The sequence below is a fragment of the Odocoileus virginianus genome, chromosome 1 (genome assembly GCF_023699985.2).
Source record: "Odocoileus virginianus isolate 20LAN1187 ecotype Illinois chromosome 1, Ovbor_1.2, whole genome shotgun sequence".
Lineage (NCBI taxonomy): Eukaryota > Metazoa > Chordata > Mammalia > Artiodactyla > Cervidae > Odocoileus > Odocoileus virginianus.
In genome coordinates this window covers 87,587,258-87,614,010 of record NC_069674.1, presented here as the reverse complement: position 1 = coordinate 87,614,010, position 26,753 = coordinate 87,587,258, and the positions used below count along the sequence as shown (strand labels likewise).

The 26,753-nt window shown below is 37.3% G+C and overlaps 1 protein-coding gene across 3 annotated transcripts in view; it reads left to right on the top strand.

Moving 5' to 3' along the window:
- The window catches only part of LRRC72 (leucine rich repeat containing 72), a 52,056-nt gene extending 29,691 nt beyond the window's left edge, over window positions 1–22,365 (top strand). For 2 of the 3 annotated variants that reach the window (XM_070470613.1, XM_070470619.1), the window contains 6 exons: window positions 4,349–4,430; window positions 5,148–5,258; window positions 13,619–13,708; window positions 14,728–14,880; window positions 19,861–19,888; window positions 20,824–22,365. In XM_070470613.1, coding sequence (XP_070326714.1) covers window positions 4,349–4,430; window positions 5,148–5,258; window positions 13,619–13,708; window positions 14,728–14,880; window positions 19,861–19,888; window positions 20,824–20,989 — 630 coding nt within the window. In that variant the 3' untranslated portion in view covers window positions 20,990–22,365. The remainder of the gene's footprint in view (window positions 1–4,348; window positions 4,431–5,147; window positions 5,259–13,618; window positions 13,709–14,727; window positions 14,881–19,860; window positions 19,889–20,823) is intronic. The other variant, XM_070470630.1, reaches the window with a different exon arrangement.
- Window positions 22,366–26,753: the final 4,388 nt, after the last annotated feature.

Sequence of the window (26,753 nt, the reverse complement as noted above, 5' to 3'; positions counted from 1 at the left end):
ATCATAGTTTTTTGAATGATGAGTTTTAAGCCAGCTTTTTCACTCCCTTTTTTCACTCTCATCAAGAGACTCTTTAGCTCCTCTTTGCCTTCTGCCATTAGAGTGGTATCATCTGCATATCTGAGGTTTTGATATAATTTGTGAAATGTCACATGCTAATATAAATTTTATGGCAATCCTTAAAATTAGTAGTGTGATTTTTCTAAGTGGAAAATTGTAATAATGTTTCACTTTAAGAATAGTTTGAGTGTCAAAATAATCAGCAAGTCTTTCAACTCCCATTCCTGGATCTTAACTTCAGCAACTTGGTACACTGCAATGTCTATAAGGTCCTGTGAATTTTACCTTGGAACTATCTCTCAATTTTCTCTACTTTGATCTTCTTCCACTGTCATTACTGTACTCTGGGATCCATATATTCTTTTGAATTAGCATAACACCATTTTTGTTAATCTATTTCCATTACTGTCTCTTCTAAACAGTACTCTTTCCTGCCATTGTCTTTCCAAAATAAAACTGGTCAATAAAACTTCTCTGTACAAAATCTTTTAATAGTTCTCCAAGGTTCTCATGATCTGGCTTTATCTCTTTTCACTCCATTTCCCCCAAATCATTTCATCCCAACAAGTGGTGCAATCTTAAAATTCCAATTATCATGGTCCAAAGATGTTAACACTCTCGAGAAAATTATTATTCTATAATCAAAATGAAATGGTTTGAGTTTATTAGTATTCTTGTGTTAATGCATAACGCAAGAGAAATGAAAACCTCAACTAACTAGTAATGTTCTGTCAATGTTGGGCAGGCAACTGGGAGGAAAAAAGAGAAGAAAAAGTCATGATTTGCCCTGGTGTTCTCTTTCTATACTGATGTTAAGTGCGGCTATCATTAGATTAGGGATTGGTGAGGGGAAGGACAAAAAGGTAATGAGTGGCTGTCAGGAGGTTAGCAGGAAGAGTGAAAGGGATAGGAAGCAACTGGGACCCACCCCTCACTGTGTCAATGGTCTCTCCTACTTGGCACAAACTTGGCTCCTCTCAAAAAGCTGAAGTGAAATTACTAGTGTTTCTCCTTCCCAAGTGCTGATATAATTAGGTACAGGTAAGGCTGAGAGACAATGAGGTTGAGTGGCACATGTGCATTTTATAGAGTCATAATTTGGGACTGTTGCAAAAATAAGAAAAAATTAAATTCACTAAGAAACCCATTTTCAAACTTTGAATATAAATCTAAAATAGCTTTTCTGAGTTATGAGAGGGCATGAGTAAAATTTCTAATAAATCCTCACTAAGTCAGATAAGTTGGCATCTGTCTACCTGAATCATTCCATCAAAAGTTAAAACAGTTTTATTTAACTGATGACAGTATTTCCTGCGGTAGATTTTAATAAACATATAAAACTAATTTACAGTCATGGGCACATATATCTGTATATATAAACCAGTAAGCACTTGGTCAAAACTATTTCATGAGATTCTTGTCCCTGCTATATCCTGTATTAAGCTGTAAAGTGAGCGTTGTTCACATTTAACTTAAGCACTGCTTTTAGAACTTACCTGCCCCACCCTGTGACTCTACCACATCTCATCCTGATAACTCAAACAAATCTGTCAACTTTTATCAGGGTTATAAAGTCAGTATTGTTTTTTTTTAAAGTAGTGGGATTCTCTTTGCAAGGTAACAAGCATTTCTGAATTCAGATCAGAGTTAAATACTCCTATTATGTACCGTAATGGTTCATTAGGGGAATTATCAAGAGTGCTTTTGACTATTTCCAATTCATATAGCACACCAAATTTCTAATCTAATCTTGAAAGTAAGATCCCGCTTCACCATGTAGTTAAGAGAATGGAGAGATGGGAAGGATCAGAGACTGAAGAAACATGGTTCCTTTCCTTAAGGAAGACACAAAACCAGTGATCAAGTAATGGCACAAGTCTAAGAAAGTGTTGGATGTGGTCAAGAAAAGGAAGGTTCATGGGACTAGGAGTTGTCAGGAAAGGACTTATTAAAGAAAGATGAGATGTAAAGTAAGGGGACTGTGCTGTACCTTATGCGCTCCTTGGAAATGGTGGTCAGTTGAGCTGTTAGCCCTGGGTCTGGTCTCCTGAATGTATTCAGATGACAGAGTCCTTGGCTCAACTGAGATCTGTTGACATGAAGGACAGTGAGCCCGAGAAGAGGAGATGGCTCATAGACTGGGTCATAAAGAAAGAGAATTCAAATTAGGCCTTCTGGGAGGGGGGGAGGGGGAACAGTGGTGAGAGGGGGAAGGTATACCTCAGCAGAAGGGCAGGTGGGTGGCACATAGAGCATTTAACTACTGAATTAAACCATCTCTCAGGAAATCTGACTCAAAGTCCTGGAGCAGGTGGAAGTTTAGAGAAACAAAATGTGGGTCAAAACAAAGCAAGAAGACAGCAGTGAGATGCAAAGAGATCAAAGAATGGTCTCAATGAATCTCTGGAGCAGTGGAAACGTGCTGTGGCAGCCTACTCAGGCATGGTGGGAGAGGCATTGCCAGCCTAGGGCAGATCCTTGAGAATAATCAGAAATGTACCAGGAAGAAAAGCCAGTCAGGCAAAGAGAAATCATGACTCATACACAGATGCAGAAATGGCTTAGCATTATCTGAGGAGGGAGCCCTTGGCACATAATAGCCACTTAATAATATGTGGTGGTGAACTAGTGGATATATAGAGCCAAATCCAGTGCTATGACATGGAGCAGAACTGTAGGAAATGTTGTCTAAGCAAAAGTGCTGGACCAGATTCCAGAAGCTTTGAAAAACACACAGTTTAGGGGAGGTGTGATAAGAAAAGTTTGTATTAAGTCAGCTAGTTCAGTTCAGTCACTCAGTTGTGTCTGACTCTTCGCAACCCCATGGACTGCAGCACGCTAGGCTTCGCTATCCATCACCAACTTCCAGAGCTTGCTCAAACTCATGTCCATTGCATCGGTGATGCCATCCAACCATCTCATCCTCTGTCATCCCCTTCCCCTCCCACCTTCAATCTTTCCCAGCATCAGGGTCTTTTCCAAGAAGTCAGTTCTTCCCATCAGGTGGCCAAAGTATTGGAGTTTCAGCTTCAACATCAGTCCTTCCAGTGAATATTCAGGACTGATTTTCTTCAGAATGGACTGTTTGGCTCTCCTTGCCATCCAAGGGGCTCTCAAGAGTCTCAAGATTCAAAAGCATCAACTCTTCGGCACTCAGCTTTCTTTATAGTCCAATTCTCACATCCATACATGACTACTGGAAAAACCATAGCTTTGACTAGACAGACCTTTGTTGGCCAAGTAATGTCTGTTTTTTAATATGCCATCTAGGTTAATCATAGCTTTTCTTCTAAAGAGCAAGTGTCTTTTCATTTCATGGCTATAGTCACCATCTGCAGTGATTTTGGAGCCCCCAAAAATAAAGTCTCATACTGTTTCCATTGTCTCCCCATCTATTTGCCATGAACTGAGGACCAGATGCCATGATCTTAGTTTACTGAATGTTGAGTTTTAAGCCAACTTTTTCATTCTCCTCTTTCACTTTCATCAAGAGGCTCTTTAGTTCTTCTTTGCTTTCTGCCAGAGGGTGGTGTCATCTGCATATCTGAGGCTATTGATATTTCTCCCTGCAATCTTGATTCCAGCTGGTGTTTCATCCAGTCCAGCATTTCTCATGATGTACTCTGCATATAAGTTAAATAAGCAGGGTGACAATATATAGCCTTGATGTACTCCTTTCCCAATTTGAAACCAGTCTGTTGTTCCATGTCCAGTTCTAACTGTTGCTTCTTGACCTGCATACAGATTTCTCAGGAGGCAGGTCAGGTGGTCTGGTATTCCCATCTCTTGAAGAATTTTCCACAGTTTGTTGTGATATACACAGCCAAAGGCTTTGGCATAGTCAATAAAGCAGAAGTAAATGTTTTTCTGGAATTCTCTTGCTTTTTCGATGATCCAACAGATGCTGGCAATTTGATCTTTGGTTCCTCTGCCCTTTCTAAATCCAACTTGACCATCTGGAATTTCACGGTTCACGTATTGCTGAAGCCTGGCTTGAGAATTTTGAGCATTACTTTGCTAGCGTGTGAGATGAGTGCAATTGTGTGGTAGTTTGAGCATTCTTTGGCATTGCCTTTCCTTGGGATTGGAATGAAAACTGACCCTTTCCAGTCCTGTGGCCACCCACTCTTTTTATCACATGTACCTTCAAAGGCAATTCAGTAGCCCAGGCAAGAAGTTGCAGATAATTAATAAAAACAGCAACTGTTAGCTCCTAACTAAATTTATATATGTGCATATAATTATGTGTGATTATTGTAGAAAGTATATTGTTCTCTCTCATTTTCAGCTCCATGGAATAACATTTCTAACCAGAAACTATTGTCTGGCAGAACTATATCTAAACAACAATGCAATATTTGATATAGAAGGTATGTCTTAAATTTTCCCTTTTAATTGAATAGATTTTCAATTAAATAATAATTTTCAACTATTGTATTGCTGAGGAGGACATGGCGACCCACTGCAGTATTGTTGCCTGTAGAATCCCATGGACAGAGAAGCCTGGTGGACCATAGTCTGTAAGAGCTACAGTACAAAGAGTTGGATATAACTGAAGCCTTTTAGCACATACACACGCATGGTATTGCCAATAGCGTGGAAAAATCTGTTTTAACATTTCCGTTGAAAGTATATGATAGAAACTGTTATTTTTAATGTTCTTATGTATATTTCATTTAAGGGGTGCTGTTTGATTATGGTTTTAGCTCAATATTATCATATGTCTTATCCAAGATGTTAAAGAATCTTTTTTTTTAACATAAAAATTTTGCCGTTCTACTGCATTGTTGGACACAAACCAGATATTGTGGAAGCAAACTTTCTAACAATGCTTGGGAGCATTAATAAAAATAATGACTTCATAAATAATCTTAAATGTTTTTACTGGTTATATTTTTTCCCAATGAAATCTGTTTCACTCTGAGTTAATTTTGTATCTGCAACAATCTCTAAACTGATAATTACAAGCCAGGTATTAAAGTACTTGCTATACCATTATCATGACATACAAAGAGGTGTAGTACAAAACATTTTCCTTCATTTAAAAAAAAGTTTTAAATCTTACACAAATATTTTTATTTTTTCAGGCCTGCACTATTTGCCTTCATTGCATATACTCCTGCTACATCACAATGAGTTAATAAACCTCGATGCAACAGTAAAAGAATTAAAGGGAATGCTAAATCTGAAGACCCTAAGTATTAATCTGCACTTTATATGTCCATAACTTATAAGTGATAACACACTATTTCATGTTTTGAATTTAAATTAGATCAGTGTTTTTAACACAACTACTTAGATGTTCCTGAAAATAAGACTAGATCTTAATCTCTTTAAAAATACATTTTCAAAAGAACAATAGGTAGAAAAACTTTTGTGAAATGATACAGTATGAAAATGACAAAAGTGACCCAAAAAAGTGTTACATGTTACATCTGTGTTTTTGGTTTTTACCTCAAAAGGAAGTTTTGGCATTTATTATATGATTCCACTTGTTCATATAAATATCCAGAATGGGCTCATCGCTCAAGATAGCAACACTGATAGGTAACTGTTTTTAAATAGATTAGTGTTTACCCAGGGTTGGGGGATGAGGGTCTGTGGAGTGATATCCTGGCATTTCTTTTTAGGGTGATGAAAATGTTCTGAAATTGAAAGTGGTAATGGTTGCATATCATCAAAGTACAAGGCTGGATGAAGCACAAGCTGTAATCAAGATTGCCGGGAGAAATGTCAGTAACCTCAGATATGCAGATGACACCACCCTTATGGAAAGTGAAGAGGAGCTAAAGAGCCTCTTGATGACAGTGAAAGAGGAGAATGCAAAAGTTGGCTTAAAACTCAACATTCAAAAAATGAAGATCATGGCATCCAGTCCCATCACTTCACAGCAGATAGATGGTGAAGCAATGGAAACAGTGACAGACTATGTTCTTGGCTCCAAAATCCCTGCAGATGGTGACTGCAGCCATGAAATTAAAAGATGCTTGCTCCTTGGAAGAAAAGCTATGACCAACCTAGACAGCACATTAAAAAGCAGAGACATTACTTTGCCAACAGGAGTCAATCTAGTCAAAGCTGTGGCTTTTTCAGTAGTCACATATGGATGTGAGAGTAGGACCATAAAGAAAGCTGAGCGCCGAAAAATTGATGCTTTTGAACTGTGGTATTGGAGAGGACTCTCGAGAGTCCCTTGGACTGCAAGGAGATCCAACCAGTCCATCCTAAAGGAGATCAGTCCTGAATATTCATTGGAAGGACTGATGCTGAAGCTGAAGCTCTAATACTTTGGCCACCTGATTTGAAGAACGGACTCACTGGACAAGACCCTGATGCTGGGAAAGATTGAAGGCAAGAGGAGAAGGGGACAACAGAGGATGAGATGGTTGGATGGCATTGTCGACTCAATGGACATGAGTTTGAGCAAACTCTGGGAGATAGTGAAGGACAGGGAAGCCTAGCGTGCTGCAGTCCATGGGGTCACAAAGAGTTGAACACAACTGAGTGACTGAGCAGCGACAACAATGGTTGCACCGTTCTGTGATGTACTAACAACTACGAATTGTGTATTTAAAATTAGTGAAGCCTGTCATATGGAAATTATATTAATAAAGCTGACACCCACCCACCCCCCACAAAAGAGCATATTTTAATGGAAGTTTTTCATTGGGTGAACCACAAACTTAATTCATAGATAACCAGGAACTGGCCTGAGTATTTGAAGAAAGTGTGAGATGGGTTGGAAAAATAAATAATACACAGTTCCTACTCTCAATAAGCTTATAGTGTTGAAGAGTAAATAAACTGGTACATGATGGCAATTCAGAACAAATGTTTCTAGGTGGACCAAGGGAAAAGAGAGCAGTGAATCTGTTTTCAGATTTCAGAGTTTGAAACTTCTTTATACAGTGTCAAAAAAGAGATGTTTTCTTTCCCCCTATTTATTTTGTATTATTTTCTCAGAATTGCCTGAGACAGTGCTTTAAATATGTGTAAACTGCTGTTGTTGGTGGAGGTCTTAATCAGATCAATACATAGTTATTAAAGTTTTCAAATATTTTCAGTGTTGATTAGTTTTATCTGCTGTAAGGAGAAATTATTTAAGTGCTTATAGGTAGGTTCTTTAAATCTATTAAGAGTTCCCTAAGTTCATGGGAATTCAGTGCTCATTTTTGAGATGTGATAAGGTCTGTTAAAAACTTATCAGGATTGACGTGCATATTTGTATCTGGCCCTTCTGTGCTGAACAGGTGCTTCTGTGGTTAAGAGACTGGTATTGCAAGATCTACTCTACCTTACCTTCACTTTTCTGTAAAATGGGCTAATAGCCACCTCTCAGGATTGCTTCAAATATTAAACTAATTCTGTAAAATATGTGGGATTTTTTTTTCCTTTCTTTTTTCTTTCTTTTGACTGCTCTGTGTGGCTTGTGGGGGTCTCACTGACCAGGGACTGAACCCAGATGTAACAACAAAAATATTATTTAACTATGGATTGTGTAAAGTTAGATAATGAATTAAGATGCACGTGGTCTAGAAATTCTGCTTACTGGTAAAGAGATTTTTTTTTTAATTGACATTTTAAATAATAATCATTATAACAACAACATGTTTGAATGTTTGGAAAATACTTTCTTATAATATTCTCATTTAAATCTTCATAACAATCCAATGATGTGATTAGAATTATTCTGTCTTCAATGGTAGAAATGCAGGGCTCGGAGCTTTAACTAGACTACTAAGGAATGTTTCAACTTAAACTCATACTGTGCTTCTTTTGTTTATCATTCATTCACTCAATAAATATTTATCATGCATTCACTGAGTGATACTCTTCTAGATGGGGACATGAAGGTAAACAGGATCTGTTTACCATCTGGATCTGTATGGCGCTTACAGTTTTATAACAGTATTTCCTGGAGACCTGAGGCACCTGAATGCAAAACTAATTGGACAATTTGCCAAATATAAGAGCTCAATAATTTAAGCAAACTTATTTTACAAGGCAAGATTTGGAGGTTAGCAGTCAAGGTTGTCCCATCATCGTCAACAAGGTTATGCCCTAAACAGAAGTGCCTGGTGGGGGCAGGGGATGGGCTGGGGTGCGAATGGAGTCTGAAATTCAATTCAGTACCTGCCTCCCATACGAAGCCTCTGTGTGGGCAGAGTAGTGTCAGCCCTGAGGTGGGGTGCAGGAGTGCCTTTTCTGGCTCTCTGAAGGTCTGTTAGCTCAGCCTGGTAGTGTAAGGTCCATACCATTGCCTGTCACAACGTTTTAAGTGACCTCTACTTAAAAATCACAGTGATGTAATTCATTATATGAATATAAATTGTTATAACTGAGAATCTTAAGAGGGATCTTTTTTTTGAAATGGAGAAAATGCTGTGTATAATCGCCCACCCCCAAAAAAATTTTTTTCTGAAAAATTTTGGTACCAAATATGCAGTTTGAACCCTTACCCCATTTTGGTTAAAGATACTATTAAAAAAAATGTTGGCATTTACTAGCTACTAATTATATTTGTGCAGTAATGTCCCCAAATTAAGTTTCTATAAGGTTCATTTGCAATTACAGAATAGACTCAGATCATTAACTAAAATGAGAAATCCATGTATTTTCAAGTGTTAAGAATTTTGTCTTTTCAAGTTGTAAAACTGTATAAAATGCTAAAATGTTATTATTCCACTTCAATTACCAGTTCTTTAGAGGGTGAGAAAATAGCCTGGAGGGTAAACCTCTAATCCATTTCAGCACTGCACCCTCCACTGGCATTTATAAAGAGAACTGCCGAGAGATTGCCCAGGAGACACATGGCTGGAAGCTTCAGGGAGGCCTAAAACTGCGGCAGAGTGTGAGGTCCTGGAAACTGGAATTCCTGACTTCCAGGCTGAGTCAGGAGGGACACACCTTTTCTCTCCAGGCAGTCTACCTTTCCACACCCTTCCTCTCTTGCTTCACTTTCCTCTTCCCTTCTCTCCTCCAAACTCTTTCTGAATGTAGGGGTCGAAGACCTGCTTTGTGGCTGCAGACTTTCACTGACCTTCAGGCTCCCTGCCTCTTTGCCTACAGGGAAAAAACAAACAGCAACAAAATGCTGAACCCATTCTTCTGTTTCTAAATCTTTAGTCTCCTCATTTCTAATTGTCTCTGTGTTTCATTAAGCTCCACTATTAGAAAGTATATTTGGACTCCCACATTCCAGAATTGTTAAGACTTGCTTTCCTTGCAGAGTCTTTAAGGATTCACCATTGGAGACAGGAAATGCCCCTTCTCAAAGGTGCAGTCTCCAGATTTTACAGATTCTGCTCTTAAGCATATCCTGTCCTGCCCTTCCCCAGTTGGCCGCAGTCCACTGCTGATGGCAGCTAGTCAGGGAGTGAGGAGGGATGCTGGGAGGCCATTGTGGGATCGTGGTTTCAATGGTCCCTTTATTTATTTACTTGGCTAAGTCAGGTCTCAGTCGTAGCACACAGGGTCTTCATTGTGTCTTGTGGGATCTTCCCTCATGATGTACAGACTCTCTAGTTAGTTGCTCCACGGCTTGTGGGATCTTAGTTCCCTGACTGTCAACTACAAATTGGCTCATGCCAAGATGGTTGCCAATGACTGAACAACAAGGGCATTCGCCATGGCCATCAGAGACTAAGCCCCGCACTGTTGACCTTCAACACCCCCTGAGAGAGTTCAGGGGAGTCCAGGGAGTAAGGCACTGTGCTCCAGGCAATCTCGTGGGACAGGTCTTTAGACAGATGTTTTAGGAACAGATTTTATGATCCCAGTCCTTGCATCTCCTCATATCTGGAAAAGCACTAAATTCCTTCATGGTGACATCAGGTCCTAGCAGCAATTTCTTGTAAATGAATGCTTAATGCTACTGAACTCCCCCTTCACCAAAATCCTATATACTGACCTTCCCCTACTCCCTCTTTGGAGCCATCTCACAGAGCTATCTGAGATGCTGCGTCTTGGGCTGCAGTCCTCATTTTGCCCCAAATAAAACTTAATTTGCAACTCTCAAGTTGTACAACTTTTTAGTCAACATGACCAAGGATTGAACCTACGGCCCCTGCATCGCAAAGCAAATTCTTAACCACTAGACCACCAGGGAAACTTTATCTGAGACTCTTTACCCCGAAATGCCCCTCAAGGTTAGGACTACTTCTCCCATACAATGCAATAGAACAGTCCACTCTATAAAAAAGCCAGCTGGATCTTCCACTGCTGTTTATCCTAAAAGAGCATCCCTCACTCTCTTAACCCCTGGTTTAGTTCAAGTTTGTCTTTCAAAAATCAGGTATCACTTCCATATTCAGGACAAGCTGTGGCCCAGAAATTTTAGTTAAAATGAAATGGTAACAGTGGAGATTCTGACCTTCTAAGAAACCTTGAGCCAGAACCTCTGTCTGATTGTTGACAGCTAAGCTTCCTTCCACAGGCTTCTCTGTACAGGCACAGATGGAACTGCTTTTAACTTCTCTATATCATTTCCTCATCTATTAAAATGGACATGCTGATACACTATTAATTACATCAACTTTCTTCAAAGATGGTCTTAAAAATATTCAGGGTCATTTAAATGGGATTTAAAATTTTGCTTTAAAAGTTAATAAAAATTAACTGGTGCTAATTATTTAGATAATTTTTTTTTTCCTCTTCTGTTTCGATAAATAGCTTCACACATGGAGCTCAAGCTTGTGCAGTAAAGTAGTAGAAACATTTTCATATATTATTGGGTAGATGTAAATTGCTTAGACTCAGAATCCCAAATTAAGATAAGCAGGACAGTGCTGGCGCCATCAAGGTGTACTCTATAAGTAGCCTAGAGGGAAGGTGGATTAAATAGTATTAACCTATTGAAAGTGAAAGTGTAAGCAATTTCACTTCATAGTTCCTGAAAGAATGTACCCATACATCATAGAAGGCTTTCAGAACTTTCAGATACAGGAAACTGATATCATATCTTAGAAACTTTATTTATGGTAATTTTAGTAGCATCAGTCCAAAACTCACAAATCCAAAATATTAAGTGCTTGATAGTATGGAGGGGAAAAAAGAATTAGAAATAAGATTGCTTCCTTCTAAAATCTGAGTAAGAAAATAAGTGAATAATAAAAACAGAATAATTTAAAATTATTTAATTCTATTTTTTAAAGTTAACTTAGAGACTGAGATTAATAGCCCAGTTTTCTGAATATCACTTAGATTTTATGATGAGATGAATGTTGAACTACAATAAGCATGAGTTTTTAGTATTATGACACCTTTTTAATAAGTAATAATAGTAAATCCAAAGTTGGTGATTTGTTTAGCTAAAGCCAGAAGTATTACAATACATAAAGAAGTTAGTTAACCAAGCACTAGGAAGAAAACCAAGAGAAGGAATTAAATAGTAATGTTCTCAGAGGGAAAACAGATTATGAAGGGTATCCCCAAAGTAAACGTCATTGTAAGATGCTTGTGCATTTTCCACTAACATCACATGCAAAGGCAGACTCTGCTCCCAGCTGCTACAATATAGGACAGGGTTATGAGGTGTCAGACGTGATTCTCCAAGACAGTAACCACAGAGCAGCCTTCTGCACAAAAGCACATGTGAATTTTTCTTCCTCCTAAACTCTCGTTAAAAACGACAGTGCTTTGCTTTTATATTCTTGAAGGTGATCGTTTTTCTTCTTTTTCTGGCTCAAACTACAATGCATGATCGCTGTGGATCTTTTAAAATCTGTCCTTATTACTGGTTTAATATACATCCGTTCTATTCCCCATTCTGTAGTTATAATTATTTTGTTACATTAAATTCCTTGTCTTTTAAGATTAAAATTCCAACCAGTTTTGTCACTTAAGAAATCTTGAAAAATATCCATTTTATTTTTCCTCTAGTTTCCCCCAATACATACATATTTCCTTTCTTTTAAATTTTCTTGTTGCCCCTGGCTCTGCATTTTCTTTTATGCCTTTCCTCTTATAACTTTTGTTTATTATGCACCAGGTGTCTTCCATTGCCTGCTTTAAGTCTCTCTAAAGTTCATGTTTTCCACAGGGAATACCTATATATATAGCGATTTTATTAGCCAGAAAAGTTAGTGTTTATACAACAAATATCAGAATGTTTTATTTCCTGCAGAAAAAAGCATGCAGATAATTAGCTTCTTCAGTTTTTATCTAAACAATTTGTTTTTCAAGCATGCCCTCTGCCCCTGTCTTCTTTATGTTGCAAACTCTTCTTTATAAATATTAATCAGTTTTTTCCTGGGTTTCCCGTGCTTAATACTTTCATGCTTTTATCAAACCTAGTAAATAGTCATTTACTAATAAATAGTCAAATGCTACAGCTAAATGTACATTAAATGAGCCTCATTTTGTTGAGAGATATTTGTACAATAGCTGGAGCTCTTTCTGTTACTGCCATCTAGTGGTTCTCCTCACTAGGTATATTTTCCAGAAACATTTTCTAGAAATTCCATGTAGGCAGAATCCAATAGCTAAAGATATCCAAGTGAAAATTATAAAAGACTGTATTGAAATAACCCTGCTTAATATTATCTAAAGAAGGAGAGGGAAAATACCTTTTCTGTGGAAAATAAAATACAACTTCCAGTTGGAGATTTTTTAAATGTTGATGCATTTTTTAAAATCTTCTGATGCCTAAGGGATGCCATGAAAGAAGTGCCAGGCGTTCTTCTGCATTAGCATGCCTCCCACCTCCAGCAACTGTATTAGCAAGCATAGTTCTTCAGGTATCCTAGCCCCTGCACACAAGGAAATCCGGAGCCCCTGTGCCGGGCAGAGGTACACGGGGCGCAAAACCAGCATCTGTGTTCCTCTGCTCCTGCTGAGACCTGAAGCTGCTACAGGCTTTACATGTTCTGGACTAGGCACAATGGTGTGAAGCCAAGAAAGAAAACTGTATTCAAACAGTGTACCACATCTCTGCTCATCTCCTCACAGACACCAATGTGACCTTTGAGAGTGGAAGAAGAGAACCAAATGAGCAAATCCTTTTAAAGAGCAGCAGCAAGAACCCTCTTTCATTGTTGTTCGGTCGCTCAGTCGTGTCCGACTCTGCAACACCATGGACTGCAGCACACCAGGCTTCCCTGTCCATCACCATCTCCCAGAGTTTGCTCAAACTCACGTCCATTGAGACAACAATGCCATTCAACTATCTCATCCTCTGTTGTCCCCTTCTCCTCCTGCCTTCAATCTTCCCAGAACCCTCCAGAGCTGATATTAAGTTCTTCCTTTACAGATTAATTTATGGACGTGTTAAAAAATTTCCCATTTGTGGCAGATTTGGGTCACAGATACATCCTCAGCACCTAGCACCGTTCCTAAAAGATAGTGAGCATTCCAAAAATATTTGTTGAATGAATGAGTTTAACAGATAGAAAAAGTAAGTCCTGCAATGAATAGGTAAGGGTTTGGTGAAACCAAAAGTCTGTGAAGCAGGACTTCACATATAGTTCTGTTTTATATTAATCTTGTGATTTTTCATATAATGTATTAAATGAAACTGATTTCAAAATCTGACATCTTAAATTGGCTTCTTTCTTTGCAGCTCTCTACCAAAACCCTTTATGCCAGTATAACCTGTATCGTCTATATATAATCTACCACCTTCCAGGAGTCGAGTTGCTTGACCGAAATCGTAAGAACATTTCTTCTTGAAGAGAAATATTGGAGAGTCAGTCTTATAACTCAGTGGTTTAAAATGCTGATGATCTTTGATTTTTGAAAATGACTGTCTTTGTAAATGAGTTTTTCAAGTATTTATTTTTGAAATTTTTGCTGTATGAAATTTGCTCTAGTTTAGGAGCTTGTCTGTTGACCACTTTATAGGAAAGACCATCTAACAGAGCCTGGAGAAAGGTCTCCTTTTGATTCTAGCTTTGTCAATAATACATGTTTTTCCTTATTCCTTTTTAAATTTTTATTTTTTTGTCAGTTATGTACTGAATACTAATTCACAGACCCCCTGGCACTCTTTTAATTTTTTATTTAAAAAATGAGGCAATTGGACTAAATCTCTTAAGGCTTTGCCTATTTAAATTCTAAAAGTCATATTCTTTGAAATTCTATAAGTATATATGCATGTATATACTAAAGCATGTAATCAATCATAACCTCTTTGTGATATATTTTTAGATATTGCAGACAAACTAGTATGTCTGACTTGTATAAGCCACAAAAAAATAATCAACCGCAGTGCATTATATTTTACATTTTTTGAGGTCTGTTTTACCCATAAGTGCTATTTACCTACCTACCTGCTTATCTTTCTACAGATGTGAACATTCTTAATCATTTGTAACTGAGTAACTTCTTAACGAGGATATATTAAAACCTTATGTTTATTCTTCTTTTTCCTCATAACCTTGAGGAAAAGAAGAGATGTAGCACAGTTGTAATTTCGATCATCCATGGTGATGCATTAGAATGTCTGGATGAGATAAGATGGATCTGTGCCCTGTGACATGAGGGACATATATTGAGCTTGTAAGATTAAGGAATTAGCTTGGTAGAGTTTTTACAAATTTATTATGACAGGATGTTCACATACGACATAGTTAGGACAAATCCATTTTTGACAGAAATTCTATTTTTTTACTCACTCTGCATATCTATTTATAATGCTATGCAATAACATTACCTTTTTGCATTTGTCAGAAGTTACAGAAAAGGAAAGAAGGTCAATGATTCTGCTTTTTAACCATAAAAAGGCTCATATTGTTCAATCAATAGCATTCAGAGGAAAAGTAGATGCCTCATGGGATCCTCGATCACCATTTAAGCAAAAACCAGCACAGAGAGTACCTTCAGGTATTTTGAAAAGAGAAAAAAAAAAATGAAATTAAAACTCCACAAGCTTTTGGTTAATTTGAATATAATAACTTCAATTTACAGTAAGCTAAGCACTTACATACTGAAATATTTTCTAATTTGATTAGCCTAATTAAGTATGCAACCTTCACCATCACTTGTGTATACTAAATTAAATAAGATAATGTGATAGCAATGAGATAACACACTGAAGTCCACACCCCAGTATCCAGCACAGCATAAAGGGCTCAGTGACATAAGCTGCAATTGCTGCTGTTACCAATGACTCTGGACAATTTCATGGATTAAGGCTGTAAGTTTTCCACAATATAGAAAAATATTAAAAATAAATAATGATCATTGCAATTCCTCCATCCAGAAATAAACATTGTTATTTGGTTGTACTCTGTTACACTGTGATCATATGGAAGTATAACTTGAATATCTTCAATAATGTATTCACTAGTTGGAATTTAATTTTCTTGTATGTAACAGAAATCCAACTACAGTGACTTAAGCAAATAGAGCTTTACTTTACACACACAACAAAGAGTGTCCAAGGTTAGTGTAAAGTTAAATGATGTTTTCAGTGTTTGAGAATACATCTATCTTTTGTTCTGTGATTTTTAATGTGCTTTAAGGGTTGCCAAGTGGTTATTGTACCACCAGGTTTCACATGGGGATGAAAAATGGTGCAAAGACAAAAAGCCTTTTCCTCATGACATTTTGCCAATAAGACAACATATATTTGAAAAATAACTAAATAGATTTTCTAGAAGCAAAGGGAAAAAATATTAAATTGGAAAATAGTTTTGAAGAAATTACTCACAATGCAACATAGAAAAAGAAGCAGGTGATAAGGAGACATTCGGAAATAATGTTTACTTCCTACAAAAATTTAGTAATAAATGTTGTAATCCCACAGGGAAAAATAGAGAAATTGGGCCAAAGGTAATGTTTGAAATGATAATGGCTGGCAACTTTCCAGATTTGTTAAATGTTATAAATCCTTAGATTCACCAGACAAAATTAATTCAAAAACATAAAAGACATGAAACAGCAACAAATATCCACACCAAAGGCAAAATGAGGTTAAAAGAGAGAAAATTGTAGATTACCTACAAAAAAATAATTTATAGATTTACAACACAATCTTCAACTGCAATTATGGAAATCAGAAGACAGTGATCTAATACTTTTAAAATACTAAGGAAAAGAAATAGTCAACCAAGAATTCTGCAGCCAGCTAAATTATTATTCAAGAATGAGCAAGATTAAAAAAAAAACGGCAAAATCAAGATGAAAAGTCAACTTTTTATCACAAAGTTTTTCCAACAGAAATGGGTGAAAAAATATTAAACACTTATACATGTCCATGTGTATTCAACAATTAATATTCTACCATATTCACCTTCATCTATGAGGCTTTACTTCTTATGTAAACTCAAAAATATCAAGTATTGATGAACCATTTAAATGCTTCAGTAGCAGACATAAAGAAATTTCCTTCCTAAATAATTTGGCCTATAAATTTAATAAATAAGGACATTCTTCTATAAGGCCACAATGCCATAATCACACCTAAGAAAAACAACTTATGTTTAATTTTTATGTTATTTAATATATAATCCATATTCAAATTTCCCACTTGTTACAAGATGACTTCTACAACTGCTTTTTCAAACCAGAATCTAGTCAGGGTTCACAATTACATTTGGTTGTTGTGGTTCTTCACTGTTGTTTAGTCGATAAGTTGTGTCCAACTCTGCAACCCCAGGGACTGCAACGTGCCAGGGTTCCCTGTCCTTCACTTCTTCTGGCATTTGCTCAGACTCATGTCCATTGAGCCGGTGATGCCATCCAACCATCTCAGTCTCTTTTAATTTAAAATAGCCTCCATTTTTTCCCCATGACTTTTTGAAGGGACCAGGCCAGTTACATTACAGAATGCCTCGATTTGTATGATTGTTTCCACAGAGTATAATTTGACATATTCCTCAATCCTCTGTATATCCCATAGAATAGGAGAAATACCTAGAGGACATGTTCTGGATGCAGAAGGCTATAGTGCAGAGTAATGATTATCAAAGTGTGGTCCCCCAAATCAGCAGCAGATCACCTAGTAAGTTGCTGCAGATGCACGTTCTTGCCCCAAACCACATCTATTGAATTAGACACTCAGGGTTGACCCAGGAAGCTATGCTATCAGGTGATTCTGATGCATACTCCCTCTAGGAGAACAACCAGTCTAGAGGCCAGAAATAAGTTTGAGGATCAGATTCTCCTGGATCTAAACACCAGCTCTGCTAGTATTACACGTTTTGTTTTGGACATGAATTTGCTTCAGCCTCCTGGTTTTTAAAATGGGGGTGACATCGTCTTTTGGCTTTCAGGATGCTTATTATGCAAACCACTGCAACACCTGATCTGACACATAACAGCTGCATGATAAGTTGGGCTGTTCTATTGGCTAGGCACTTGGTTTTTCTTTTCGTTCAGGTAAAAGCTAACACTCAAACTAAATGCTACTGGATTCGTGGGGGACGGGAGGATAAGCCACACTGTAGTAGGAAAGGAACCTCTGGATAGAAAACCTCCACTCTTAGAAACAACTAGTGCACCTATTAACAAGCAATATAAGGCCGCCCCCATCTGTTCATCATGCCTAGAGTGTTTTCCCAGTGTGAGGAGGATAGCTGAATACTACCTTTAGAGCTTTCCATTTCTTTCATATCAAATCTTCAAAAACAAAATTAGGGAAGAAAGGATAGAGAGAGTATTTCTTTCTTTTTAATCCACATTCTTAATTTGTAGAGATTGACTATCCCTACCCCAAATTGGCAGCATGACCCTAATTAATCTATCAATCTCCTCATTTTCCACAAACCAAACATTTATAATGAACTTAGTTGAACACCCTACGTAAGCTCTTAAAATTGTGCCCTATAGTTTTACAGATTCTATATTTGTTCTTACTGTGATGATTGAGGATGATAAATTCTTTCATTGGAAATAAACTATACTTGAAAATGTTTATAAAGCAATTGTAACACCACATTTTGATTTTATTACTCTTCACCCTAAATTGAGAAAGAAATCAATTGTATTCCAAATAGCTTGAGAAGCAAGGACAACTTGAAATTTCTTCAAATCCCAGTAATAAAATTAAAAAACACAACTGGAAGAAATATTTGCAATATATACAGTAGGCAAAGTTAATGCCCATTATGTCAAAGGATCCTATAAATCATTTTGAAAACTAGTGACAAAAGATGTGGACATTTATAGAAGGAAATAAATATGACATCCAACAGTCAGCCTCACTAGTGAGCAAGTAAGTGCAAATTAAAACAATGAGATGCCATTTTCATCCTGCAGTTAGGCAAACGCTGGAAAGGCTGGTGAAGTGGAGCAGAGACAAAAGCATAACTCATATATAATTGGTGGGAGTGGAAACTAGTTCAACTTTCTTGCAAGGTCATATGGCAATGTGACAGTAACCATGCACCTAAAAAATATGCAACCTATTCAATACAGCAACTAAATTTGAAATCTCTCTACTACAGAAGTATCTGCACACACATGAACAGATATATGTATAAAGTGCTAACTGAAACATTTTTTTGTAAAAGAAAAACAGCAGAAAGTCTAAATGGTCACTCATTGAAAGTTAACTTATGGCACATCCTTAAAATACAAACTATTGGATTAAGGAATCATTCTATGATATATCTTGAGCACACACACACACACAAAAAAAAAACCCCGCATTTTGAGTAATATAATGCATTCCCTTCTCCAGGGGATCTTCCCAACACAGGGATCAAACCCAGGTCTCCTGCATTGCAGGCAGTTTCTTTACCAACTGAGTCACTAGGGAAGTTCAATATAATGAGGAGTAATGACAAAATTAGAATTCTGTCAGCAATAAATCTTTTTGTATATGTATGTGAGTGCACATGTACACGCACACAGGAGGCTGGAAGTATACATACAAAACACTTAATAGTGATACTACTGATATGAGGAACTGGAAAGATCAAAGGGGAATTTGACTTTACCGTTTTTTGGTTTATATTCATCATAAGCAAAATGTGAGCTTTTTGTAATTGAAAATGTAAACAGAGTCTGGGGAGATCAGCAAAGAAATGGAAGACTTGCACCAGCCACTTGTATGGGAACGATGCCATGAACCCCTCTGCTAAAGCAAAGTGTCCCTCTGCCTGTGGGTTGGCAAGAGCTCAGACTGTGGGCTTTGCTGGTCCAACAGGTGTTGGTACATTCCATCACTAGCCTGGCACTGGGCCTCTGCAGAGGAATAAACAAAGCAATGACAGTCTCCAGAAGATACCATAGGAAATCCAAGCTTTGAGGACTAGCCTTTGAGCTCCAAAGCTAGGGAAGACGTATATGACCTAGGATTTGTTTATTCTGTTTCTTTGAAGTTAATGCCAAGAATCCAAGTGGCTTAAACTGCCCTAAATATTTTTTCCACATTTGGTGTATTAGTCCATTTACAGATGCACATGTCTATCTGAAAAAGAAAAAGGCTCCGTTTCTGCACATGAGACTCAGTATCTTAATTATAAAAATCCCCACATGGGTTCCATTGGTAACCAAACTGATAGAGCATTTTGTTCTCAGTTTTGAAGCGTGTATTGTAGTAAAGAATTTGCCTCAAGACATTAGAAACACCTAAGGTTCTATATCTGAGAGAAAATTTCAGTTTGGGGTTGGGAACTGAACTATTTATCTATTTACTATTATCTATTTACTTTCTATCTATCTATTTACTATCTATCTATCTACTACTATCTATCTACTATCTACTACTATCTATTTACTATTAACTATTTATCTGAACGACTGCTCAAAACCCAGAAACATATGCTCTAGACTTTTTCCTTTATAGCATTATTTCATTGTTTTAAAATACTGAATAAACATTTGAAAAATACTAATTTAGAATTTCTTTTTCAGACTTTGCATTTGCGAATAATGTAGACAAGTAAGTGATTTTTAAACTTTACTTTATTATCATATTATTTCATAATTGTGATTCCCTAAATTATTCCCATTTCCCCAAATGAATTTTAATGAGTTAAAAAATGACTCACTCTTCGATAGGAAAAATCACATTGTCTTCCTGTGATGAATGATTTCAAGCTATGTATTTATATTTGATATATTTAGGGGTTCTAGTATTCTTATTATAACCTAAAATAAATGAAGAGGTGGAGTGAGGTGGAGGGAGAAGTTAGGAAAAAAGTTAAAAAAGAAAAACACAAAATCTTAGAAGTAACAATAAAAATATAAAACTTAAGAATTACCTGATATTAAAAATGAAGGTCCTTACTTCCTTTTTACTTTTCCCCCAAATATGTTCAGTGAGCACAATTATTAATATTTTATATGCACTGGAATTTATATTTTTAAAAGAAACAGTTCATAACTATGAAAAAAATCTTAATTTATGAATATTGATAAATTTTTAAAATCATCATTCTTTTTCATTTTGCACTAAGGAATTTTTTCTTTGGATTCAGTCTTGAAAAATATTATCTTCAAGCACTTTTTATAAAATGTAGAATAATGCAGAGAAATAATAATATTTCAATAAAATGTATATGATACTAATACATATTGTAGCTATAAATATTTTAATCATTTCATTTAACCATTGACTTTAAATGTGAATGCAAGAATAGTCACATCTATATTGACATCTATTATAGCTGATACCAAATATGTCCATTGTATTTTTAAAATATACAATAAAAACAGTGTTACTTGTCCTGAAAGTCATTTGTCAGTAGGGCTCTAAAGTCATTTGTCAGTGGTACTATACTACAAATAACAGAAAAATATGGCACTGATGCCTTTAAATTAAATATGTGTTTTGGTCTAATTGATTTTTTCCTGACGTAATTGCCATTTTTGCAGAACTATGTTTGATGACCCAGAAGATGCTGTTTTTGTAAGGTCCATGAAGCGATCGGCAATGTCTATTACCTCTCTGAACTGGGACACGGTGCCAACACGAGAGGAAAAATACCTTGAAGAGAAAGACACAGGACCTGCCCAAATGCTTACAATCACACTGAGATAGCCCCTGGTGTTTCTAGTAATCTTAGTAGTTTTCAGTTATATATTAAACTTTTCTTTGATTAGCATATTCTTTATTTACTGTGGTGTTATTTGAAACATTACAATGTAAACAGAAACACCAAGGAAAAATAATTCCTACATTTTCTCTTAAGTTTCTTTCGAAGTTAAACATGGATATAGAAATATACGCAAGTCATAAGTTTTAACAAATTTTTAAAAAAATGAACATGTACATGTAACTATCATCCTAGATCAAGAAACAGAACATTACCAGTAGTCTAGAAACCTCATTCCTGTTACCAGTCCAATGACCAGTTACTACATCATCCTGATTTCTAAACCATGTATTGTGTTTCTAAACACATATATTAGATATTAAAATATATTAATATGGTTTCTAAACCATATATTAATGTTTTTGAAAGGCATATAAATGGAATCATAGAAGCTGAATTATTTTTTCTGGCTTCTTTTACTCAACACTGTAAAATGGACCCATGTTGTTGCTAGTAGCAATAATTCTGTTGTGCTCATTGATATATATAGTATTCCACTGTATGATCACGACACAAGGTATGACTTTCACCCTCACCTTTGGAGGCATTTATCAGTTCTGGGTGTGAGCCTATGATCTGTGGTTGGCCTACCCAGAAGCGCTCTGTAAGAGGGAAGCAAAAACAGAAAAGTTTCCAGCAATTGCCTGGTGCTGAGACACAAAACTGGACATGTAAGCTAACCCAAAATATATTGCTGATCTTCTCCAGCTAAGCTCAAGAGCTAGATAAAAGCTTATAAAAAGCAGAGCAACATGTCCCCTTATCTGATGGTGCCTAGACCTTATCACACTGTACCACAGACACACTGTAGAAATGGGGCTGAAATCAAAAGCAAGAGATTAAAAACCCTAGAGGGAGTAGTGAACCGTTGCCAAGAATCTGTGACCTCCTTTTACCTGTGGGCACATATGATTTTGTGCACAGCTAGCATCTGCCGAGTCTGGTTTGGTGGTTGGCAGAAGGTTACAGCTGAAGAAAAGAAAAAGAGTTTCATGAGTGGCTGATATAAAGGCAAAAATGATGGCATGTGGGTTCCAAGATTACTTCACAGGAAGAAACAAAATGTTCTCTTCCTCTCTCTCCTTCCCACTTAACCTGCAGGAAGCCAGCTGTCATGTCATGACACTTACGCAGTCCTCTGGAGAGACCAACGTGGTGAAGAACTGGACCTACTTCCAGAAGTAAGTAAGGAACTAAGTCCTCTGTGACAACTATGTGAGTTACAATTCTTCCTCCAGACCCAGTTAACCACCTTGCAAGTGGGTCTTCCAGATCCTATTTAAGCCCCAGAGGACTGCAGCCCTAGTTGAAAGCTTCATAACACCCTCCTGAGAAACTCCAAGCCAGAACCACACCATCAAGCTGCTTCTATTTTTGGCCCGCAGGAACTTCATGAGATAATGCTTACTGATGCTTCAAGCTGATAAACTTTGGGATAATTTGCTATATAGTAATAGATAATTAATACAATGTGTGTGTGTGTGTGCTCCATTGCTCAGTAACATCCGACTCTTTCCTTACGGACTCTAGCCTGCCAAGCTCCTCTGTCCATGTTATTTCCCAAGCAAGAATACTTGGGAGTGAGTTGCCATGCCCTCCTCCAGGGGATCTTCCCAACCCAGGAACTGAAGCCTCATCTCTTGTGTCTCTTGCACTGGCAAGGTGGGTTCTTCACCACGGAATCACCTGGGAGCCCCCAAGTAACACAATAACCCAGCCTAATCTATAATGCTAGAAGTATTTGTTGTAAGTAACCATACCTTGTGAAGCCTCTGGGAAGCTGAGAGGGGTTACAGTGCGGTCTTCAAGCGTCACAGCATCAGCAGCAGAGAGCTAGTCACTGATCAGTTTGAGGAATGGCACTGCATTCACTCTAGAACTGGGAGCCTGGGCTGAACTCATCATGAACTGAGTACCATGAGACCCACCAACCAATAATGTTGGGTGGGCAGAGCAACAATCTATTTCAGGATGGAAATGGTGTATTTTGGCTCAGATTTATTTGGCTCATAAACTGCACAAGCAGTATTACTTTTTAATTAGATTGCAGTAAATGGAGGATGGGGTATTGCAATACTCAGGTTAACCACTAAAAGAATAGTAAAAAAAAAAAAAAGAAAGAAAAAAGTTATTTTTAATCCCACAATCTCTAAAATGGAAGAAAAATTTATTCCAACTGCAAAAATATGTCTAACAAATTTTACTTAATCTTTTTAGAGAACTAATGGAAAATATATGTCATTTGTATGAAAAAGATTTGTTTTAAAATGCACTCCTCAATACCAGGTAGTTCTGGTTCAAGAATGAAGGCCGGTTAGTTCCAAGACAGGAAAACATTACATTAAATATAATTTGGAGAGAAGGAGAAAATAAATACATGATCCTTACCTAAATAATCTAAAACTCTACCAAAATGGAATGCACAATTGAGAGAGTCTTTAATTAAGTTATTTGTTTCAAACAACAAAGACACATTCAAGCGGGTCTGAGGAAGCACATTTATTTCAGGATGCATCACTTGATATTTTAACTGGGGAAGAGAAAACACTGATACATAGATTTGTGGAGGGCTGTGGTTATAAGCTAGGACTCTGGAATTGGACAATCTAGTTTAGCTCCTCCACTTACCAGTTATGTTACTTGGACAAGTTAGTTAATTTCTATAGAGGCTTTAATTTCCTCTTCTGTAAAATAATGTTACTTCACAGAGTTGCAAGGATTATACTAGATCATGTATGTGACGTGTTAAGTAGAGCGGCTTTCTCAAAGTGCTCAATATATGTCATCTATTACAGTTGACCCTTGAACGACTTGGCTTTGAACTACATAGACTCACTTATGGGCAGATTTTTTCCCAATATGTAGCACAGTACTACATGCTCTGTAGTTGGTTGAATTCACAGCTGTGAAACTGCGAATATGGAGGACAGACTGGAAAGTTATAGTTGGATTTCTGGGAGGGTGGGCACCCCTCACCCCTGTGTTGTTCAAGAGCAGTTGGGCCCCTTAGGAATTATACCTAGCATCAGAGACGGATGTTTGTGTTCACTCAAAACGCACATGTTGAAATCTAATTCCCAGTGTGATGGTACTTGGAGGTAAAGCCTTTGGGAGGCAATCAGGTCATGAGGGTGGAGTCTCATGAGTAATAGGATTAGCAAGCTTATAAGAGGCCAGAGAGCTAGCACGCCCTTTCTGCTAAATGAGGACACAATACAGTGGCCCTCTGTAAACCAGGAAGACACTCACCAAGAACTTGACCATGCTTATACACCCAGATCTTGAACTTCCAGCCTCCAGAACTGTGAGAAATCAGTTTGCTGTTTAAACCACCCTAGCCTCTGGTAATTTGTTTTAGCAGCTCAAACTAGGACATGCGGTCTATTAGGGTTCTTCAGAGATACAGAATCAATTGGGTACATGCATATTTACAGAGAGCAATTTATCTTAAGGAATTGCTTCATGCCATTGGGGGTGGGGCTGGCAAGTCCAAAATTTGCAGGGTAGGCTGGTGCAGACTTGAAATTCAGGTATGATTTGATGTTTCAGTTTTGGGTCCCAAATCCACAGAGCAGATATTTGTTTGTTGGAGCTTATTTTTGCCTCTGGTTGTTGTTTCCATGTTACTGGCTTTTCCCGCCTCAAATTTGTGATATATGAGGCAGAAAGAAAACAGACAAAAAAAACCAAGTATCATTGCCTGGTCCTGAGGGGCCTAGCCAGTCTGCCTTCTTCTGTTTGTTTTATATGTAATGTCCAGGGTTTTCAGTCTTACTTAGGAGAAGGAATAAGGAAAATTATATATACACTATCTTCCCAGAAGTGTTCAGATTTTTTTTTTAATGTAGCTGAACTAGTTTTATTTGTGGCTTTTGAGTTTAGTGTCACATTTAAGAAGGCCTTCTTCATGCCAAAGTCACTAAGAATTCATTCATGGTTTCTTCTGGAATTGACAATTTTTTCACATTTAAAATTAGTTATTTGGCATCATCCCTGAGATTAAGTAGTTTTATGTAAGTGTATGAATTTGCTAGCTACACTGCCCTGAACTGATCAATTACATAGCTACCTGATTCATCGCAGACAAATTAAGATCACCATTTAAAAAAATGCCTTTATTGATTTATAAAACTAGAATTTTGTCTTTAAAGGACATAGAAACTAGAGCCACCTTTTTGGGGGAAAATCTATTTATCTGCTAAAGCATTCAATCATTATTAGCAGGAAGAAGAAAGTTGTTTTTACTAAATTAAGATCTTGCTTTTTGTCCATGCAAATGATGCTTTAATATTATCACAGCTTACATAAACAATATTAATTTCTATACAACTGCAAACAGATATGTTTTTCCAAAATAAACATTAAAGGATGCAAAAACACCTTGTAGTGGTAGCTTTTCCAATCAAAATGGTAACTGTAATCCAAAACTTGACCTGCCTTTGTACTTTTTCTAAGAGCATATGATCTCAAAACTTTTATGTGCCTTCGTTTTCCTTTTAGTTATATTTATATACATTTAACTTTTGAAATTTGATTCCATCAAGTTTTTCAAGGAGGTCTTCAGTTCAGTTCAGTTCAGTCCCTCAATCATGTCCGACTCTTTGCGACCCCATGAATCGCAGAACGCCAGGCCTCCCCATCCATCACCAGCTCCTGGAGTTCACTCAAACTCATGTCTATCGAGTTGGTGATGCCATCCAGCCATCTCATCCTCTGTCATCCCCTTCTCCTCCTGCCCCCAATCCCTCCCAGCATCAGGGTCTTTTCCAATGAGCCAACTATTCACATGAGGTGGCCAAAGTATTGGAGTTTCAGCTTCAACATCAGTCCTTCCAATGAACACCCAGGACTGATCTCATTTCGGATGGACTGGTTGAATCTCCTTGCAGTCCAAGGGACTCTCAAGAGTCTTCTTCAACACCACAGTTCAAAAGCATCAATTCTTCAGTGCTCAGCTTTCTTCACAGTCCAACTCTCACATCTATACATGACCACTGGAAAAACCACAGCCTTGACTAGATGGACCTTTGCTAGCAAAGTAATGTCTCTGCTTTTTAATATGCTCTCTAGGTTGGCCATAACTTTCCTTCCAAGGAGTAAGTGTCTTTTAATTTCATGGCTGCAATCACCATCTACAGTGATTTTGGAGCCCCCTAAAATAAAGTCTTAGTTCTTTGCTTCTGATTTATAGAAAGCCAAATGAGAAATTTGCTCATGTAACCACATGAAGCAAACCCACTGTGGACTATGTCAAAACCCAGTGAATTCGACACCCTTCCCTCCTTGTATCCCTCTCTTATCTGTATGTACTCAGTGGCTGCATTCTCCTAAGTACCTCCACATGTCAGCTTCTGAACTGAATCCCTATAATTTATGATCATCCCAAGGGAGAAACAAACAAAAACCCTTCTTCTTTGGCTTCAGGAATGTAAAATCTCTGAGAGGTACTCTGATGGGTCTTGTTGTGGCCAACGAAACAGGTCACTACTGATTGTTATAAAACTGGGAGATTAGGAAGACATCTATCTCCCACTCAAGAAGGGAACTGATTTGCTTCAGAAGCAGGGAAGATGGCCCTGAGAAGATAAAAACACTGCAGAACTACTCAAGTATTTCTGTTAAGTTTAATATCCAATAACATTAAAACTCAAGTAAACTCATAAACATGATGGGTAACTAAAATCAGTCATCTTTTTAAGGGCCAAGGGG